The sequence below is a fragment of the Xyrauchen texanus genome, chromosome 3, assembly GCF_025860055.1.
Source record: "Xyrauchen texanus isolate HMW12.3.18 chromosome 3, RBS_HiC_50CHRs, whole genome shotgun sequence".
Lineage (NCBI taxonomy): Eukaryota > Metazoa > Chordata > Actinopteri > Cypriniformes > Catostomidae > Xyrauchen > Xyrauchen texanus.
This window is the reverse complement of record NC_068278.1, coordinates 50,868,713-50,892,171: the sequence shown is the minus strand read 5'-3', so window position 1 is coordinate 50,892,171 and position 23,459 is coordinate 50,868,713. Positions and strand designations below refer to the sequence as shown.

The following is a 23,459-nucleotide window of genomic DNA, read 5'->3' as shown; positions in this document are numbered from 1 at the left end:
CCGTGCAGTCAGTAATAATGATAATTGCTAGAAAAGCTATTCTTCTCGCCTTTACGGAGCTACAATGCAACATCTCCAGCTCGACCCTGAGGCTACAGATATCTGATTTCAGCCATTGTGAAGTGGAATCAAATGGGCGTGCCACAGTCTTTTCTTCCCCTATCAAAAACACTTTCCAGCTTCTCTTCTTCTCTCTTTACAACAGGAAAGTGTATTGAGTGAAGCACCTTTTCAAGGGCTTTCTTTTTGTGTCCGGGGAAACTTAACCTCAGCTTGGAGTCGGCAAACTATCTCATTCTATTAAGGAGAATGAGATCTGGCCTGCTTAGAAAACAGTATGGCTTTTGGTGCGGAGTGTGTATATCAACAATCAGGAGCGACAAGCCCGCCAGGCCTGATGGGATTTACATTATGATTCAGTGAAATATAATGGCTACTTTGCATTGCTTTTTGAATAATGTATATCCCTCTTCAGGAAAGACACCTGTTTGGTATTAAAGTCTTAAGGGCGATTGAGGTTCAATAGAGATGAGATTATAAGTCAAAAAAGCAACCAGTACACATCGGAACCAAATGAATTTCATGACTTTTGTTGAGTTAACGGTTCTTGAACATGCATTAGTTCGGCAATGCGGATAGAAAAGCTCCCTAAAATACCCTGAGAGTCTTTTCTTAATAATCTGGCAACGGTTCTACAATGCAAAGCATAATGCATGACCAGTGTAGTTTAATTCCAAAACGAATGACTTTTGAGCTGGATCTCTTGAACCAAGAACTGATGTTTGTTTATAATTTTTTTATGTAATATATAGATAAGATTAATTATTGCATTGCATTTATGCCTCTAAAAAGTGTATGTAAACATGTCAGTAAGTCATATGGGTTTAGAACACGTGATCTGATCAAATGTTCACAGATTATTTTATTTTAAGGCGAAATATCCCTTTAAAATTGTTAACTTCCTTATGATTTATTTGCTGCTTGCATGCACACACATAAACTTAGTAATACATTGTGCCAGGTTCCTATATGGCTTCATTTGATCCAGGTTGCCTCTGGGGTCATTCAGCGATCACTTTAATTCATCTTGCTGTTTAAAACCTCTAATTACATCCCTCCTCCCCCCAAGGGTGGGAGAAAAGCACTAGCACAGAGAATGCAGGGGTGCACTCCCAGACCAGATATAATAGGTGGCTTTGATCACCAAACACAGCCCTGTTTGCTCTCGGGTGTCCTTGAAATATGTGGATGTGTATGAGCATATGTGTGTGTGCAAAGGTATATTTCTATGATGATAACTGTATGTTTGTGTGTCCAGTGAAGCCTGCAGGGTCAAATCCCTTCTGAGAGTTAGTAAAGAATCTCAGCGTCTTTCATGTGTTAACATAATGATGAGCACATCATCTGTCCTAGTTGGTTAATGGGATGGGAAATACTCCTGCCTTTGGACATGTGGGGTTCAGAGTTTCAGCTAAGAATTTTTGGTGCCGGCCAACGTGTCCGGAATTAACAATGTTTGCTGGACAAATGGGAGAAAATCTGGTCATTTACTTAAGCTGCTTATTTTGCGATGGACTATGCATAAAAATGTGATATAATAATGACACAAAATGGCAAATGTTTGTTCTATATAGCTTCTTTTCTATTTAAAAAAATGGCTATGATGGAATAAATGTCTATTAAAAAAAAAAAATTCACCAAGGAAAAAAATACATTAAAAAATGAACCAAATTTGCCACATTTCGTATACTTTCCTTAACAAAGAAATATTTAAATAACAAAAATCGTTAGGTCATTTGTCTAGGGCTGTGTCATATGAATAATATACTTCTATCTGACACGCATCTGTTTCATGTGTGTCGTGTGTGCTTTCTTTGGATCATGTAAATACGGGCGAGTCCAGCAGGCTTCCCGAAATATACAGGAAAGCTAGAGTGGGTCGGGATCACTCATGCTACTTAATTTTTGACCCAGGGAAATCCCTGAAGAAAACAAAACAATCCAAAAAATGGGACGACTCCCAAACAAGTCAAGAAAATGAAGAGGAGCTATTATAACAGGTGCGATATCTGGTGAAGGTTCAATCTAGTTTACCTCTTCAAAATGAAGCACACAAAGAATATTATAAAGACAAAAGATGCACTCCGCATTATTTCGGTCATTTATGTTTTTGCAAGAAGGGTTTATAATTATTTGATATTTATTTTCTAGAAGAAGTGGATACATAATTTTGGTTATTTTCTCCAAGAAGCGTTTATTTTAGTTTTTTATAGGCCTCTATATACGTTTGTAGCCTATTATCTTCTTCTAAGTTCTCACCTTGGCTAATTTTCTTGACTCTTTATTTTTATGACCATTTTCCTCATAGCATAAAATATCTTCCAGAAGATGGCAATGCAAGGCCTTTTAATATATTTTTTTCTGAAATGAGAAGCTTCTGAATAACGCAGGCTGCTTATGCCAGTGTACGGTATAAAACGTTGTTGTAAACGCTATTTACAAGTACATGGCACAGCTTTGGGAAAGAAGTTTGCCCCAGTTTATGCCAATATTTATATGGCAGACTAGGAGCAAACTGTCTTTCAGAAATGCCCTGTTTTAACTGTCATGTGTTGTAGATATTTGAATAACATTTTTGGGCTTTGCACTCGTTCAGAGGGAGAGTTTTATACATTTGTAGAAATTTTAAATACACATAATCCCAATATCACAATCATATACAACCTCCAAAAAGAAAGATTGGAATTTGTAGACACTCAAGTATTTTTTAAAGATGTTCTTGTGAGAATGAATGGTTTGGGTACAAACAGGGCTGGACTGGTAATCTGGCATACCAGGGATTATTTCGGTGGGGCGACGCACTTTGGAGCCAATCAGGGGCGGACTGGCCAACGGGAGAACCGAGCGGGCCGGTGGGTCAGCCGTGAAACGGGCCGAATGGGCCGTGATAAACTAAAATGAGCCGCTGCATTATGCAGAATGGACCACAAAACGGCGCCGCGATATGCAGAAAAGGACAGCGATCAGATATTAATAGAATATGGTTTTGGTAGGTAGGTAGGTAGGTAGGAAGGTAGGTAGGTAGGTATCTATCTATCTGTCTGTCTGTCTGTCTGTCTGTCTGTCTATCTATCTATCTATCTATCTATCTATCTATCTAACTGTCTATCTGTCTGTTTGTCTATCTATCTATCTATCTATCTATCTATCTATCTATCTATCTATCTATCTATCTATCTATCTATCTATCTATCTATCTAAAAGCCTGTCCGTCCGTCTATCTATCTATCTATCTATCTATCTATCTATCTATCTATCTATCTATCTATCTATCTATCTATCTATCTATCTATCTATCTATCTATCTATCTATCTATCTATCTATCTATCTAAAAGCCCGTCCATCCGTCCGTCTATCTATCTATCTATCTATCTATCTATCTATCTATCTATCTATCTATCTATCTATCTATCTATCTAACTGTCTATCTGTCTGTTTGTCTATCTATCTATCTATCTATCTATCTATCTATCTATCTATCTATCTATCTATCTATCTATCTAAAAGCCTGTCCGTCCGTCTGTCTATCTATCTATCTATCTATCTATCTATCTATCTATCTATCTATCTATCTATCTATCTATCTATCTATCTATCTATCTATCTATCTATCTATCTATCTATCTAAAAGCCCGTCCATCCGTCCGTCTGTCTGTCTATCTATCTATCTATCTAAAAGCCCGTCCATCCGTCCGTCTGTCTATCTATCTAAAAGCCTGTCCGTCCGTCCGTCTGTCTGTCTGTCTGTCTGTCTGTCTGTCTGTCTGTCTGTCTGTCTGTCTATCTATCTATCTATCTATCTAAAAGCCCGTCCATCCGTCCGTCTGTCTGTCTATCTATCTATCTATCTATCTATCTATCTATCTATCTATCTATCTATCTATCTATCTATCTATCTATCTATCTATCTATAAGCCCGTCCAGCCTTCCGTCTGTCTATCTAAAAGCCTGTCCGTCCGTCCGTCTGTCTATCTATCTATCTATCTATCTAGCTATCTAAAAGCCCATCCATCCGTCTATCTATCTATCTATCTATCTATCTATCTATCTATCTATCTATCTATCTATCTATCTATCTATCTATCTATCTAAAAGCCTGTTGTCCGTCCATCTGTTTATCTATCTATCTATCTATCTATCTATCTGTCTGTCTGTCTGTCTGTCTGTCTGTCTGTCTGTCTGTCTGTCTGTCTATCTATCTATCTGTCTGTCTGTCTGTCTGTCTGTCTGTCTGGCTATCTATCTATCTGACAGTCTGTCTGTCTATATATCATTCCGTCCGTCCGTCTATCTATCCTTCCATAGAAAAGTCCTCTGCATCTTACATTTTTTTACTGAGCAAAGACCCTAGTAATCTCACATGTGTGTCCTCTAGAGTTTCAGAAGAGATCTCAAGAAGAAAATTATTTGTATTTCTCTTAAGGAATCATAGGACATTTCTTTGCTTAGTTTTTCAAAAACTGAAAGCTCTCCATGGTGACCACAAAGGCTATTAAGACACTAGATCCGAGAACAATCTGATGTGTAAGAACACTGTGTTGAGCAGTTATGGTTTATTGTAACAGCAACAGAACATATTTTCTCTCTAATTTGTTTCAGGATTATAATCCATCTGTACTGAGAGAAAACCAGCTGTTCTTGTCTTGACTGGGTTCAAAAGCTTTTCTTTAATAACTGCTTTCCATGCACCATAATCATAAAATTTATGATAAACTTTTAAAACTTTGGCACAAAGCTATTCATAAAATAACACTGGGATTTTTTAACAACAAAAGCATGCAAAATATATAGTAGGGAATGGCTGAAAATAGCCTTTTTTCCTGAAAACCCCAGCCACACTGTTAGCCTTCTGCAGTTAAGCAGTATCCAAAGGAAATATCAGGGAGGGAAATTTGGGAAATAGACTTTGTGTCTGGTTCAGCAAACATTTGCTTCAGCAGAATTGAGTTACAAGCATAGGCCTGTAAAAGCTGATATCTAGCATTATACTTCTCAAAAATATACAAAACAGGTAAATAGACATTGATGTATATTTGACACAGCTAAAAATGCTACAGCAAATACACTTTGGTTGTGAATAGAGGCTTTTACAAAAGGTTCAATGAAATCATTAGAGATTCTTGTCACAGTTTATTGTATCTATGTCACGTAGAACACGCTTGCGGTATTACGTGCCAATACAAAGCTCACTGAACTTTCATCTGAAAGTGGATAATGACACAATCAATTTCACAACCACATAAACAACAGTGTAAACAATAACCAGCTGAATCAAGGCAAAAGAGCAAGCAGGGTTGACGGTTGCTTACACTTACACTAACAATAAAGACAATACGGCCTGAGGAAGTAAACAAAATTAAACTTGAAACGCTTTCTGGGAAAAACCCAATTTACACGGTAATGTGATTTCCAAGCGAAACAGGATATTCAACGAGAAAAACAAATGTAGGGCGAGACTTTATTTTATCTATTTTATTGGAATTGATTGGATTGCATACAGTTGTCTCTATAAGTAGCTTATAGGTATAGTCCTTTGACAAAAATGCCCTTCAAATGTAGTCAATATTTCGTCATGTCATAACCGCTAATTTTTGTAATTATACCTCTGACGAAAATATGACTAATGAATAGAATGAAGTGTTATCCAAATAAGTTACAGTATTCTGATTTCTTCATGCTTTAGAAACGTGTTTTGATATGTTTTTTTTCAAGGTTTTTACAGAAACAGCATATTTACAACGCAAGTTACGCATTCTGACTAGCACGTAACAGTTATAGTTTACTTGTTCATTTGCTTCATTGTCTGTGTAGAGGAAAGTTGTTATATTATATTATATTATATATATATATATATATATATATATATATATATATATATATATATATATATATATATATAATGAGTGAGGTAATTAGCCCCTTTGAAAAGCAGTTAATTTGTTCAGTGTTGTATATATTTTCTTCTGGCTGTGCAGTTCAGTGATATTTTTTTACTAGGATTGGCGACATCTCCTATCAGACATTTTTGCACATTCCCTTTTGATGTGACCAGAAGCGTGTCGTGTCAGCAGCGCTGAAGACTCACTTTGCAACTTGCATTTGGCGCCCCTCTGTGGACATTACAACCGGAAAATGGAGTTCAAACTTGCCTGTATGCCAAACAACACTTACCGCGTTTGGCCACTGGGGGCAGTGTTTGGAATTTTGGTAAGCACAGACTGATTTTAGCTTAAGAAATGTCAATCTACTATTTCCAATTTCACTGTGATAAGTCTGGCTAAGGAGGTGGAAAATAAATCAGAGGCAGGTAGGAAACATATCTAAGAGAAAGCAGAGGAGTTGTTGACCTCTTCCCTCTTACTCCCAAACACTCTCAGATCCTTTTATTCACAATTAATAAGAGGTTTTCATAGCTATTTCACAGCACACAATAAAGATTAAATGTGATGGTTATTAGGATTTGGCACCTCCATTTCTCTTTCTCTCCCTCTCTCACATGCCAAGACTGCAGTTCCCTCCTTTCAAGTCAAATGGTGTGTAGACAAGCCAACAAAGAGATGCAAACACAGTTTATGACATCATTAAACAAACACACACACACACTCAGGAGATTTTCATAACCATTCTTTCTGTACACGTAATTGGGACTATAAAACATCCACTACACAAATAATAATTGTCATATTTCTTTAAAACACACACCTGTCTCTTTTCCTGGCCTGTTGCTAACAGATAAAAATACATTAGACTTTTGAATCAACTACTTGAATGTGAATACAAACAGCCAGCAAGGTAGTTGGATAATTGGATTTTATGTCAGACAGACAGACAGATGAATATATAGATGGATGTTTTACATAAGTTCTTATGTTATTTAAGCCATGCTCAATTATATTTAAGGACCATAAACCTTGTCACTTAGCCTGTTTGGCATGCTCCTCTCAAGCCAATTCCCAAAGTCGATTACGACACATAAAAACGTTCCTACATACACTCCCAGCAGACATAATGCCACACAACCATGTGCCTAAAATCAACACTGCTGTTCCTGATGATGATCTGCCCCCTTTTCACTTAATCTCTGTCTGCCATTCTGAATCCAGCTTTCACATCCCATATCATACAGTCTGCTGGATCTGTACACACACACACACACACACATGTTGGTCTACCTATCATTATGAGGACTTTCCATAGACATAATGACTTTTATACTGTACAAACTATAGATTCTATCCTCTAAACCTAACACAACCCCTAAACCTAACCCTCACAGAAAACATTCTGCATTTTTACATTTTCAATAAAACATTGTTTAGTATGATTTTTAAGCGATTTGAATTATGGGGACACTAGAAATGTCCTCATAAATCACATTTATAGCATAATAACCTTGTAATTACCAGTTTGTAACTTACAAACTTTTGGACAAACGATTGTCCTCGTAAATCACAAAAACACGCACACACACACACACACACACACACACACACACACACACACACACACACACACACACATTCACCCACACAAAGTCACCCCAGCACCCCTCTAGCCAGGTTAGATGAGTATTAAAGTAATAGTTTACCCCAAAATAAATATTCTGTCATCATTTACTCACCCTCATGTTGGTTCAAAAATATTCTTCTGGGAAGCACAAAAGGAGTTATTTGGCAGAATGCTCAGGTTGCTCTTTTCCATACAATGAAAGTGAATGGTGACCAGAGGCTGTCAAGCTCCAAAAAGGATGAAAAGTACCATAAACATATTTGGATTTGACTAAAATGTAAGCAATTTTTCACTATAAATCTTGCAATAACTTATTTTTTTGTTGTATGGAAAAGAGCAGCATGGGACTCCTCTTGTGTTCCACGGAAAAAGAAAAGCATAAGGGATTTGAGCAATGAGAATGGAATAAATGATGACATAATCTTTTGAGTGAGCTATCCCTTTAAGCAGTAAACAGTATGGCAGTCAAATGCTCTTAAATGTCATTTTTCATCTCTGTGCTCTAATCGTCATCCAAGCTACTTCTATCTTAAGTCCGAGGAGTGACATTACAGCTGAGAAAACTGCGAGAAACTCGAAACTCTAAAAGGCTGCAAAGTGTAATGATGCTATACAGCCAGAAAAAGACACTTTTGTCAAATTGACAAACTTTTTAAACAGAGTATGGCTGGAATATTGTGTTACATGTGTGAGTGAACCAAATACTCCATCATATCATAATCTATCAGTAGTTAAACACTGGTTAGACTGTTGCCTGTGACAGAAATGTTTTGTTTTGTCCTCCGAGTGTTAGTGTATTCTGAAAGAAAGTGAATCAAAGGCGGAAGAAGGCTATCGGTCATCCACATTGTGGCTCTACTGCATTTGTTTCAGTACAGAGGGATTTGAGGCGACTTTGCAAATGTAAACTCTTCAAGCCCTGCTGAGTCCACATAATGACAGGAACAAAAAATAAACCTACACTCATGGACCACAGTCAAATGCTGCATTATGACTTTCTGAGGAACATTTTGAATGAAAATGGTTCTCTCCAACTAAGTGAAATGAATTTGGAATCATTTAGTTTGGTTTAATCTTTTCATGAGTAGAGTCTAAATTCCCCTGCAGTGTGCCCTGGAGTGAATTATTTTTGTACGTGACACTGCACAACCGGTAGATGTGGGAAGTGTAGAGGTGTATTTTTTTTTTTTTTTTATTAAAATTTTAGATTTCTTGTCATAAAAAATCTAATCAAATACTGTATATAATATATTAAACATGTGAACAAATGGGTTATGTCTGCTGTACTGTATTTATTTCATTTTATAGAATCTATTGCCTACAGTATATGCACTATGTTTGACTGTATGAAAGTGTTAAGGCCTGAATTGGGTTTTTAAGATCCTTAAAAAGATAATGTTTTGGATTATGAAAATGTCATTTGTGGTGGATTATTTAGACTATCTTTAGACTCGGACTCGAGTCTGAGTCACAAATCCAATTTTAATGGACTTGTCTTTTTTATGGTCACAGACTCGGATACATTTCTGACTTTTTCGGGAGTCTGGCCGAGTCCATGCCATTTGTGATGTAATAAAATACAAACAAACCAAAAATAAAGTAACATAGGGTGACCATACGTCCTCTTTTTCCCATACATGTTGTTTTTCCAGACCTTAAAAAGAGCATCCGGCCTGGATTTCAAAATTGCCACTAAATGTCTGGGATTTGGCTTTGTCTTCATATTGATTGATGACCTCTCTACAATGAATACTATCATACATTCTGTGTATTTGATACTGCGCATCAGTTTTCACATGTACATGTCCTTAAGTGCGATTATTCTGGTTGAGAGCAGCAGCGTGCAAGTGTGAAGCGGCAGGGATGAGGATTAGCACCTCTAAATCTGAGGCCATGGTTCTCAGCAGGAAACCGATGGAGTGTGTACTCCAGGTAGGTAAGGTGGTATTGCCCAAAGTGAAGGAGTTCAAGTACCTCGGGGTCTTGTTCACGAGTGAGGGGACAATGGAGCGGGAGGTTTGCCAGAGAATCGGGGCAGCGGGGATCGATCTACCAGTCAATTTTTGTTCCTACCCTATGGTCATGAAGGCTGGGTCATAACCGAAAGAACTAGGTCGTGAGTACAAGCGGCCGAAATGGGCTTCCTCAAAAGGGTGGCGGGCTTCTCCCTTAGAGATCGGAATAGAGCCGCTGCTCCTTTGCTTCGAAAGGAGTCAGTTGAGGTGGTTTGGGCATCTGGTAAGGATGCCCCCTGGCTGCCTCCCTAGGGAAGTGTTTCAGGCACATCAAGCTGGGAGGAGGCCTCGGGGAAGACCCAGGATTAGGTGAAGAGATTACATCTCCACACTGGCCTGGGAACGCCTCGGGGTCCCCCAGTCAGAGCTGGTTAATGACCCGACTTCGGATAAGCGGTTGAAGATGGATGGATGGATGGATATCTGATCCCTTCTGTTTTTATTTTATGTTGTTGTATTTAATTTTATGGGCATTATTAAATGTTTTAATATTACCATTTATTAAACGTATTAAACACATTAAATGTATATAACTGATTACATTAACTGTATTTCACGCATCATTTTAGATCAAACTAAACTAAATTGAATGGACAAATTGTGAAAAACGAAGTAGAAATAAAAAACTTCACTTTCTTTAGTCTATGTTTGAGTTGAGTGGAAAATCACCAAATAATTGAACAAGTCCACAGAACACAATACGAAGTGTGATGAAGGACAGTTTTGTCTTCATACACATAAAGCATATGCTTTCATTCTGAAACCACTTTGAAATTAGCAGGATACTAATCATTTGTTTTTGCATATATATATATTGACAAATAGTTTTTCTTAGTTGTGAAGGTTAAAGTAAGCTTAAAATACTGATGTTGAAAATACTGACTCGGCCCCTTTTGGACTAAAAATGCTTTTAGTCTCCACTTTTCTCCCCAATTTGGCATGCCCAATTCCCAATGCACTCTAAATCCTTGTTGTGGCGTAGTGACTCAATCCATGTGGCGGAGGACGAATCTCAGTTGCATCCTATTCTGAGACCATCAATCCGCACATCTTATCACGTGGCATGTTGAGCGTGTTACCGCAGAGACGTAGCACGTGTGGAGGCTTCACGCTATTCTCCGCGGTATAAACGCATAACACACCACACGCCCCACCGAGAGCAAGAACCACATTATAGCAACCAAGAGGAGGTTACCCCATATAACTCCACCCTCCCTAGCAACCGGGTCATTTTGGTTGCTTAAGAGACTTGGCTGGAGTCACTCAGCACACCCTGGATTCAAACTCGTAACTCCAGGTTTGGTAGTCAGCGTCAAAACTCGCTGAGCTACACAGGCCCAGGACTCAATTGTTTAAAGACTCTGAATTGACTCAGACTCGACTAAGGTGGACTCGAAACCAACACAAGGATTACTATTTTTAATTAACTTACCAAACACTGTTCAGTACCATATAGTGTACAGTGTATCAACATATTATGGTATTACCATCTGATACCATAACCTTTACTTTTTTGTAAGGGTATACATTTCTGAAAATCTATTGGGTTTACTCAGCTTAAAATTCACTGGGAGATTCTGCAGAACATTTATATTATGTTTCGACTTATAGCATTGTCTGACCTGCAGAAGTTATGTGGTCCAAGGCCTCCTTCTCCATTGGGATATTTGAGGGTATTGTAGGGATGTTGGAAAGTCTCATTCCAGAAAAGACATGGCCTTCCCACTTGAAGACTGGTCTGATTCTGTCGGCCTCTGTAGTCCTCTCCATTTGCAGTATAACACTCTGAAAGACACAAGAGAATTTTACCACTACAGAATTTAGTTTTATGCAGCTTTTTGCTAGGAATCTGTTAGCTTGTACTCTTGAAATTACTAATTGGCACTACGAATTTAGTTGCTAACATTGCTCATTTGTTATTAGCAATATTTTTTTATGGTGAAAGTTCAGTATGTACTGCATAATATAAATAAGGGGGCAATAATTATAATGAATCAAATAAATAAATTATGAATCAGGTTTATGATTCTGATATTACATTTGTGTTATGATCAGCCTATGAATCTCATAACTAATTCTGTAAGTTTGCAACAACCAGATGAAATGAGAATTGTGTGAATTACCTTTTCTAAAACACCTGTGTAAAAAAAAAGAAACTGAAAAATGGGAGAAATAAAAAAGTATTCTATACTTAAAGGCAGGGAGACCAGGTAAATCAACTTAAACCAGCTAAGACCAGCAAACCAGCTTGGGCTATTCAACAATGTTGTTTTGCCTCTATCTAAATGGCAACCACGTGGAAGAAAAAAAGAACTTTTTCTCCACCAAAAACTACAGCGACACAGGACTTATTGTATGCACAGTCAAAATAAACAAGAGGGTAACTATCCCATCAAAGGGTATCTGTTAGTATTTCTAAGCTCTAAACTTCAAAGCATCTCATTTGGATTGAGTACTGGTTTGAATGAGGAAGCTGGTATGTGGTGAGAGTACATATTTAAACCCTGGCTTTAATATGTGGGGTACCTCAAAACCTGCTAGGAGCTCATAATACCATTTCCATATTTATCTTCTTTTAGCTTCTTTCCAAAATCTTCTGCTGGGGGAAGCAGACAAACTGAAAATGTGCAAGAATAGTCATGGCTCACTATTGATAATTACTATTATAAGAATGAGTATCAATCATAGCAAGTGAATTAGACTTGTGCATTCTCTGAAAATGTTAGTGAGAGCAAAGCATCCACTCACAACTCACAACGTGCCCCACAGAGAGCGAGAACCACGTTATAGCGACCACGAGGAGGTTACCCCATGTGACTCTACCCTCCTTACCAACCGAGCCAATTTTGTTGCTTAGGAGACCTGGCTGGAGTCACTCAGCACACCCTGCAACCAATTTTGTGACTCCAGGGGTTGTAGTCAGCATCTTTACTCGCTGAGATACCCAGATGCCCACCCTGCGTTATGTTATGACAAACTTGCTGCAAACGTTTTTTTCCACATGCAAATGAGCTTGTGACTCGCCGCAAATGTTTGCAGAAGTTTGAAGCTCTTCAACAACTGTAGAGGTGAACCTGCAGCAAGCCTTTGGCGACAATGAAGAGTGTGCCACAAAGCTCATTTGCATGTGAAAATAATGAGAGGTGAATTTGCAGCAAGTTTGCCAGAAATCTCGATTTTGTTTTCAAGTGTGGTTGCTTACTGAAGCAAGTCAGAATAGCCCAATCCCCAAGTCTCCATTATATTCTCATCCACAGGCTTGGGGAGTAACGGATTACTTGTAACAGCATTAGGTAATCAGGATACAAAATTAGGAAACTGTAATCTGTTACAGTGATGTTAAAAAACCATCTTAATACAGAAGCACTGAAGTAAAACTTGCATGTCTAGCATCTTTAAAGAAAACACCCTGGCATTATATCTTTAATGCAGTTATATTTAATGTGTTATAGCTTTGTTAAAGTTCAAATATTAAGGAAACAGTTCATGTAAATAATTACAAACTCCAAAACTGGCATTTCTCTGTGCAGTCATCACCTCTTCTTTTCTATGAGTTGCGCAAATGTTCTGATCTAAGGGGGAGAGATGGAAACTGCACGTGGCTGAGGCACACATTGTCACAGGAATGTGATAGTGCATTTTTATTAATAAGAGTGTTTGGTTTTTTGGGGAGTTAAATATGGATTGAAGTGAACAGAAAGGTGAGAGAGGGTAGTCTTCGCCCCATGTACTGCAACAAAGTACATTTTATTTTTTTTGTTTTGGCTTGTTTCCTAAAAATAATATCTAAAACTCATTAAAAACAATGCATATTTCCTTTAGCAGCTATAATGCAGAACAGCAAATTGTTATCTGAGAATGTTGAATATAATATAAAAATTACAAATATTTTAAAATCATAAAATCCTTTTAAAAAAGATACATTCACCTGAGAAACAGCATATAAGATATTTAGACTTGCTTTCAGAAAATAGATCTTGAATATACTTATATTTTGTCTATACTGCACTCGCAGAAGTATGTTCAGATGGACACCAAAAAAGCAGGTTATTGTAAGAATGTTTCTTACTGCGAGAAAGCTGGCTTCCTGTTTAAATGTACTGGATAAGCGATGTACAATTTACTCTCATATATGTGAAGCTCGTCAGAAAGCAGCATCCCCGTAACAACCTAATCCCCACGACGCTTCTGTATACAACAAACATGGCATCCGAGAAAGACTATGCCTAGCTGAGGTAAGGGACATTCCTTCATTTAAACTGGTGTGTATAAATGAGTATAGTTTACTGAGAATGTGGATATACTTGTTTTTCTCAACAAAAACATGAGATACAATATAAAAATAACTATTATATGTTGAGTGTTTATATTTATCCTGTACATTAACTGCGTCAGTCTCCTTCATTAGCGGTTTCTTTTTCCTCGCTTTGCATGAGCTTAAATGTTATACTTTAGCTATCCTTTTTGTTTTCATGCATTGCTTGATTATATATATATATATATATATATATATATATATATATATATATATATATATATATATATATATATATATATATATAGAAAAATACAGGACATGATATAAGCTTGTTTTTTTACAACGTTTATGACAAAAAATGTTTTATAACCTCTCTTTCTCATTAATTACCTTCATTTATATAATAGAATATTCAAATATTCATTTTTATGAGCTTAACTATTATTGATGAATGCCCATCCCTAGTTGCAACAATCGCAGAATAGTCAAATAATCGTTCCAATAATCATTAGATTAGTCGATTATCAAAATAATCGTTAGTTGCAGCCCTAGTGAATGGTACTTAAACCTTCATCAATTAAGAAAAAAAGTTTTGAATACAACAACAATACAAAAATCAACTGAAAAATACCCATGGAAAACCAATGCAATGGCTTTCTCCCCTTTTTCACTTCTCGTGATTTTGCACCCCTGATCATTATTAACAAATCCAAATTGAACACATAAATAGCAAATTAATTGAAAATGTGTTTTAATTTCTTAGGAAAGAAAGTTCAATGAAGAATGTATCTGATTTTTATCAATTTTTGTTGAGAACAGTTCAAATGTCTGGGTGAGGGAGACATTCTGGCAAATGTAACATGTTCAACACTTGAATAAGTTATTAAAAAGACACACTTAGTTTAAATCTGTTTTGACCTATTCTTTAAAACTAGATTTGGTTTTCCTTTTGGAATCAATACTTTTTTCCCCTTAAAATCCTCCTTAAACATAAACATAAACATATAAATCAGCCATAAACTGTTAGCTGGTGACTTGGGATCATGAGCAAGCAGAGGAAAGACACTCTCCAGCATTTAATTATGATAATATTAAAGATGATGATGATAACATCTGATATACCTATTGAATACAGTCTGAAATGAAATGAAAAGTGCAAAATTCAAATTGCTATTGCCTATAAACCCTAACTGCAATACATGGTAGAATTACACTTTGCAGTATTTTGAGGTATATCCTATCTGATTTAGTTTAATGTTAACTAAGACATACTGTAATTCAGTTCATCTGTTCTAAAAAGGATGTTTTGATATTTTTACAGGAAAACAATACAAAAATAATTATCAAGAATATGAAATTATGATCCAACAATAATTTTCTTGATAAAAAAATATGATCGTGCCTAATAGCATGTGCATGTAAAATGGTTAGAAATTGCATTTTAGCTTAGCGTAAAGCTGACAATTTACACAATTTTTATTTCTATTTCTTGTGCTCCAAACTTACTTCAAGCATACTTCTCTGTCTGCTCGTATGAATGTAACACATCATAAGAAAGTGTTTCACGGCTGTTCAAATGCACTTTGAATCGAATCATTTATATTTATAAATATTTTCCATCTGAAAGGATTAAATATTAAATTAAACAAATGACAATAAAATGCAAAGTAATCTCTTCAGTAATCAAAATACTTTTTGAATGTAACTGTATTCTAAATACCAATTATTTAAATTGTAACTGTAGTGGAATACAGTTACTTATATTTTGTATTTTAAATACTCATAATATTACTTAAACATGTTCTGTTTGTGTTCAAGGCATAATTGAAAGTTTTAGAGATCATACTGATTTTATCTTGACTTTATTTACATATGTGCTCTTGTGGTAATCCAAAAATAATGAAAAGTAATAGCGCTTTGAATAGCGCTAAGGATAAAAAGGCAATATATAAGTGCAGACCATTTAAATTTAAGTTGTTATTCACTGAAAAGCTCTGAAATGTTTTACTAAATTTGGATGGACTAGAAAAATGGCCATACTGTACCAGATCCATTTGATACCATATGCCATTTTTTCCTGCATGTCTTGTAACCAAACATCATTGACATCAGTTTTGCCATAATTGATAATAAGAGCTACAGTGGAGGGGAGATTTCGGTCTGTTCTTCATACAAAGCAATTTTGTGTCTTCAGAAGACTTGGAAATTTCACATCAGTCAGACGTGCTACTTTTATCATTCTTTTCTAATAGTTTTATGGTGCTTTTGTGCCATTTTGGAGCTTGACCTAGCCAGTACTTTTTCACTTTCCATAGGATATTCTTAAAAATAAAAAAGTGCAGACCATTTACCATAAAACTTTTTTTTTTTAAATATACCCTGCTCGTATGTAGATTTGGATTGGCCCCTCCTTCAATGCAAGTCTATTGTAATTAATTTGTCCATGTATCATCCATCAGGTTAAAAACTTACATTCAACTGCTTAGGAAAGTAACAGCACACCTCTTCTCAACCAACAATATGATTTGAGGTATCACTCATGTCCATAGCAAACAAACATGCAAGGCAAGTTATGAACCACTTAAGGCTAGGGGTGTGTTCAAATGTCAAACCACAAGTAGTAACAAAAGTAATATTGATGCATGACCTAGCAAGCACTACTAACTAGTGAGTGAAGCAGTTTGAAGCATAGGAACTTGAAAGATTCTGGCATAATTAGCCTCCGTTTTCCAGGCAGAGTATAATCTACTTGCCTGGATATAGGTCAAGCCCCTTCTTCAGGGAAAGAGAAGAGCATCATTAAACAAACCATAAAACTCTAAAACCTCCCTGGACAAATTTGTTGAAAGGCATTAATCAAATGCAATTAGCATACCTGAGGCAAGAATGAGGCAAATGAATGCTCACTGATATTAAGTTTGATTTGTGTGAGGCTTATTCGCCTCAAAAAATGGGCAAATGCTTTCCAAAGGCTTGTTCTGAAAATGGACACAGGGTGCAGCTACATATTCGGCAAGACATTTGCTCCGTTGCTCACACAACCAAAACAGTTGTATCCAATCAGAAAATACCGCCCTAAAAGCCACAGAGCACTTGGACGGTGTCCAGACAGCACTGTAGAAGTCATGCTCACTGGAATCAAGACTAAAGAAAACCAGGCCTCATTAAAATGTGAAATCACAGGCCTTGCTTTTTGGGTGTCATGTAGATTTTAATTAAATTCATGCAGGTGTCAGGACTCAAAATCAGCGCCTGCTGTGACATGAAAACTGTTGGGTTTCTGGAATTACGATGACCATGTTTTTATTTTAAAAAAATTTTCAAGCAACCTACTGTATGTAGTCTGATTATTAATCTGTGGGTAGCTCAGCTGTAGCGTGTATGGTCTGTCAGGTTAAAGATATAGTTTACCCCAAAATGAAAATGTTGTAATTATTTACCCCCATGTCATTCTAAACCCATATGACTTTCTCTCTTCCATCGAACACCACATTTTTATTTTTAAGAATATCCTATGGAAAGTGAAAAAGTACTGGCTAGGTCAAGCTCCAAAATGGCACAAAAGCACCATAAAACTATTAGAAAAGAATGATAAAAGTAGCACGTCTGACTGATGTGAAATTTCCAAGTCTTCTGAAGACACAAAATTGCTTTGTATGAAGAACAGACCGAAATCTCCCCTCCACTGTAGCTCTTATTATCAGTTATGGCACAACTGATGTCAATGATGTTTGGTTACAAGACATGCAGGAAAAAATGGCATATGGTATCAAATGGATCTGGTACAGTATGGCCATTTTTCTAGTCCATCCAAATTTAGTAAAACATTTCAGAGCTTTTCAGTGAATAACAACTTAAATTTACATCAGTTTGTCACACTAATTTATTGTATGGGTTCAGAAGACTTGGAATATATCTTATGAATCATATGGCCCACTTTTATTATACTTTTATGGTGCTTTTTATTCACTTTGTAGCTTGACAGACCCAGATCAAATTTATTATATGGCAAAGATATTCTTAAAAAAGAAAATCACCTTTTGTGTTCCACAGAAGAAAGTCATACAGGTTTGGAGCAACATGCGACAAAACTATCATTTTTGGGTGAACTATCCCTTTAATATGCTTCTATAAAATGGTGCAGATAATAATAAAGGTTGCGGTAAAACTTTATGGCACCATTAATCTTGAAACATCCAGAGACACTTGCAGTAACTGTCTTAGGCAGTAGATTGACATTCAAAAAGGATGGCAATAAATAATGCGTGACTGGATGGCTTTGTCATTCTGTTAGGGGTCGGTTGATGGCTTCTGCTGTCGCGCAGAGCTCAGGGAGTTTACGGTGCAATGGTGAGTCACATGTCTCCCAGAGCAATCATGATTTCCTCTTTGTAATCTTGGACTGAGTTATCGCCAGCCAAACCATGCATTACTAATGGAATGGATGTCCTTCAGACCCACTTTCCTCACTGCACAGGACCCATTGTTTCCTCTTTATGCTTCTTAATGCACACTGGCAAAACTTTAAAGGAATAATTCAGAAAAAAAAAATAAACAAATATTCTGTCATCCTTTACTCATCATTATGCTGTTCCAAACCTTGTTCCAAAAAACGACTTTTTTTCGTATAATATTTAGTATTAGCCAATTCACTTTCATTGCATGGACAAAAGGTGCCATGAAAGTGAATGGTGACTGAGGCTATCAGTCCCTAACATTCTGCCAAACCACCCATATAATAGCAACTTCCCCATCCCAGCAGTGAGACATAACATTTTACTGTCACATATCGCAGTGGTGTTGGACTATGTATGTGCTGGTAGACATCTTGCTGCTGTGGCTAACCTCGCCAAAAAAGGTTTCCAGACGGGATGACTGAAATAAAAAGGGCCCGGGGAAGGGTAGCAATTAGTAGAAACTTATCTTGATGTGGTCAGGAGGCATCGTTAAGTTGCGGTAGTGCAGGGAAGCAGTGAGTAGACTGAGAAGAACCAGATAAGAAGGGCCATCATCAAGATGAATTAGTAGTCAAAACCCAGTGTGGGTTTCTGAGCGCCGTTCAAAGTAACACCATTTTTGGAAGAAAATAGTAATGCATGATTGGCCAGCAAATCATATTGCGATTATTTTGTTAAATATTGTGTTTTGTGGTTTAACATATCATATTGTTGCTGCTAATAACAGTTATAATGATTATTAAAAATGTGGATTAGAATTGTATTATTCAATGGTAATATATTTATTTTGTAATATTTTCACTTTCAATTTCAAACTGAACAGCTTTTTTCCACTCATCTGAATTTTTTTCAATTGTTTGAATTTATTCAAACATTCAAACAGAGAAATGATTCACTATGTAAACATGACTAGATGGACATCTTTGACCATTGCACTGCATCTCACAGTTTTTTTCAGTGTCTCATAGAGGAGCACCACATTTTTTAAATGCTGTGTCAGGTAAAAAAGAACGTCAACTTTTAAAAGTGTGTCTCGAGACCAGGGACTAAAAACAATTTTTTTCATTTTGGTTAGTTCTGAGAGAGTTTTTAAAAAAATGACAGTATTCTGTGCTAAGGGTGGGTGATGTACCAGTTGCAACTTAAGAAAAAAAGGAACTGGTCTGGAAAAACACAATCAAAATAAGGGACTTGCTTCAACCAAAATAAGTGATAATAAGCAATAAAGTTAATAACAGCATATAAATAATAACAAGTTTACATTAGCCTATATAAAATAGCATATTTTCAATAACTGTATACTTAAATATTAAATATATCTCCAAATAAAATTGAAAACATTTTGAAAATACATCTGTCCATCTAAAATCAAATAATAGCCAAAATATCTCTCTTCTGCATGCATGCACACACTCCTTAGGCCTGTTTGGACCAAATGTCATATTATGCGGGCCAAATTATTTCATTTTAAATGAAATAATTTTCATTTCAACATGTAATAATTGTAATAACATGTAATAATTAATTAATAAATATTGAATTTTTCAATTTAAATTATTTGTTTTAATCACATATCTGCTTCTCATTCAGACCCCAGCAGCATTAAATCTGTATCAATGCATCATATTTAAAACTAATCCAGTGAAGACTTGGAAAAAACTGAAAAATTTTCTTCTATCAGTTAGCCCTGTCCTAGTGCTCAGATGCTTGCTTGAACCGTCGATTACAGTAGGGGAACAGAGCTTAAACCCGCCCAGAACGGGACCTAAACTGGTGGTGATGGGGTGGAGGGGGGTGAAAACACATGAGAGACAGCTGTGCCGGCTTACAAGGTGGAGGATTTTTTGTGATTGGATGAGATGCGTGATAGAGTAAATATTAAGATTTTCCTGCTAGAACTACACTTACCTGTTTTTTTTTTTACCTTAAAAGTTTTGCTGCGTTTTCAAATGAAATTTTCTTAGTGTGATTGTGGCCTAAGACCGATGATAACACTGCATCATGAGCATCAGGTGTGTATGGAGTATGTGTAGCAGACTACAGACAGAAAATATTCATAAAACGTTCATTCTGAAGAGAGCAGCACATGCAGAATATCGGCCAGTGTTTCCCATTAATTACCTAGAATGTGGCAGCCCACCACAGTTTCATAACAAGCCGAAAATATATTTACACTTCTCATAATAGCATAAAAGATCTCTAACATTGTGTTTTGAGCCGTTGTTTTGACAAAGCATCTCTCACTCCCAGTCAGTCAGTCACCTGCTGTACGCCCGCATGCTCACTCACACTGGAACCAATGATCTAACATTAACGTTATTATCAGCGGCAGTGACAACATAACAATTTTCAGCATCTGAGGAGCAAGTTAAACACAGGCAACCACATTTGCTTAATTTTTTGATGACTCACAGGGCTCGACATTAACGATAGTCCGGGACAAGTGATGGAGTCTTTTCTTTATTTGACCACCATATGTGACATAAAATATTTATCATATGACAATAGTCTCCTCCCCTACCCAGTGCAGTTTACATTTCTGTTGCAGAGAACGGAGTTGATTGCATAGGTACACTATTAGGTTGGGCATCGTTCATAATTTTTGAAAAATATACAACATAAACTTTGACTTATTACTTGAGCATTTAACTTAAATGTCCTGTTTTCTCTCCGGACAAGTAACTTTTGTTAATGACCGATTTACTTGTCCATGAGGACAAGCACATGACAATGTTTATTGTCGAGCCCTCAAATGTATGCTCTAGTCTAGTCGATTTTGTGTTTTGACTATTTGTGAACTGCGTTAAACTTTGTCTCGTTTATGCTCTGTGGGTGTGACTTTTTTGCCATGTCATCACCATTCATATCTATACAAGCAATGTGTTTTATGAGTAAATTAGAGCACAGAATTGTTTAAAAGAGCATGAATTTCTTCATAGATCTAGCCTCTTAATTTTTCACCCAAAGTACACCAGATAGATGCACTTAACTTTAAAATGTACAAAAGGTTCTTGCACGGGAGCATGCCCCCTGGCCCCCCTAGAGGGTCAAAGGTTCACAACCACAGTCTCACAAAATCATGTGGGAAACACTGATGCGCATTTAAGTTTGATTGTGCAGCTCTAGAACAGTTTGCACTTGTAGGATGAGCTTTCCCCCTTGTCTACAGTAGTTGTAATAACAGCACCTCCAACTGTTCCTAACACTGTCACCAAGTTCTCCCTGTATCACCATGTGATGCCTTTGTTGTGGTTGGATCACAGGCCTTGATGGGAAACAGAGTTGCGGCCGCATGAAAGAGTGAGTGGAAAAGAAAAACCTATAAAATGCAACTACATCAACAGAAAAAGAAGCTGGGATTGGGAGGAAGGGAGGAACCACCCCACCAAGCCAGAAACAACAGGGTCTTTTTTGGGTCTTAAAAAAAAAAAGACAGACATAAGTGGATTATTTGCAAAGAGTCACTTGCCCTGTTATTACATTTTTAAGGATTAATTGCTAATTGTTTCCACAATGAGTCTTCAGATGCTGTCATCTTTGAATAAGGGACACATAGAGACTTTGTAGCAATGTGAACAGAACAGGAAAAAGTAAACAAGGGCAAAAACAAATGAAAACTTATTTTGTTGTGTTTGGCTTCACCAGGCAAACCATTTTTCCATTCGATTCAAATGACTCCAGAAGAATAACGAATCAACGGGATTGTAATGACCTGAGGGAATGTAAATGATGATCGAATTTTCAGTTTTGGCTAAACTAAATATTTGACTATATGTTGAACCCTTTCTGAGGTTATTTGCATAATAAAACCCTTAATTTTGCAGGTGGACTATGTTTTGATGACTATGGCACAAGAAAGGGGTATGAGGTAATTCAATAGGACACTGTGCTTCCTCTGGGTCTCATTCTGTGTCACAATGAATCCACTGAGGAGACAACGTCAGGGACTGACACAATTTCCCACTCCAACTAGCTTAGCCAGCCTTGGGCACAGCAGAGGAACGTGACAGGGCTATGAGACAAGCAGAGAAAATGATTATGTATAAAAGTGACAGCGCCAAACCATCTGCTCATCTGCCACATAATATGAAACACTCACCAAGCCTGTCTGCCTCAGAGGCTGCTCATTCAAAATGAACAGACAACAATTGGACAAACTTCAATGACAAATAACCACTTTAGGGTCTGGCTAATGAGGCCTCTTAGATTTATTTTTGGGAGATAAACTATTATCAGATGCGGTTCACAGTAAGGGAACATGATTTCAAGACACGTACGTGCATGTCACAGTTACCAGCCACAATTCGGTTTCTTTGCATCTCTGTCCATACAGTGACAGAGAATGGTGACAGAGGCTAACGTTCTGCCAAACACCTTTTGTGTTCCACGGAACAAAGAAAGTCATATGGGTTTGGAACAATATGACGGTGAGTAAATGATGAATTTTCATTTTTGGGTGAACTATCCCTTTAAGAATGCAAGATAAGACAATCTCATTCCCTTAATGCAAAACCTCAGAAGAAGAAACTGTAATTCAGTCATATTCAGAATTCCTGCAAACACGTCTGGAGAACTGTAATCCCAGCACTGTGGACCACCTCAGTGGTAACCCGGATGAACATTTCCTAACTCCTTTATGGCTTCCTAATGCAACATGCATTATTCAATCCTGTTTCTTTTTAGCCTTTAAAGTGTATAAATGGGGTGACCCACCTCAGGCAGCCAGCAGGCAAATGTACTTGAAGCAACTTTCCTGGTAGGAGAAAATTCATGTGAAATTTGTTTTTTAGAGGTGGGAAAAGAGTATTTTGGTGTTGATACACTGAGGTGATCTTATTGTTAAAATGATATATATATATATATATATATATATATATATATATATATATATATATATATATATATATATATATATGCAATTCCGTTTGGTGATGCTAGTGGTGCAGAAATTACACACTTCAGCTTTGATGTAACATCATCAACCACAACAGACATTTGTTAATAAGTAAAAGCTGAATGGACATATATGAGTTGGCTTAATAATAAAGGTCTTGAATGAGCAGTCAGAGTGGTTTAGCTGGTGTGCTGGCCAACTCAAACAAGTCCCTGACACTGTGAAATTGTTATTTCATGCATAGACATCCTTTCTTACAGCAGGG

General features: G+C 36.8%; 1 protein-coding gene across 1 annotated transcript in view; it reads right to left on the bottom strand.

Moving 5' to 3' along the window:
* LOC127632368 (kremen protein 1-like) overlaps positions 1–23,459 on the bottom strand; it is a 92,538-nt gene that overhangs the window by 35,912 nt on the left and 33,167 nt on the right. The window contains exon 2 of the mRNA XM_052110924.1: positions 11,208–11,370. Coding sequence (XP_051966884.1) covers positions 11,208–11,370 — 163 coding nt within the window. The remainder of the gene's footprint in view (positions 1–11,207; positions 11,371–23,459) is intronic.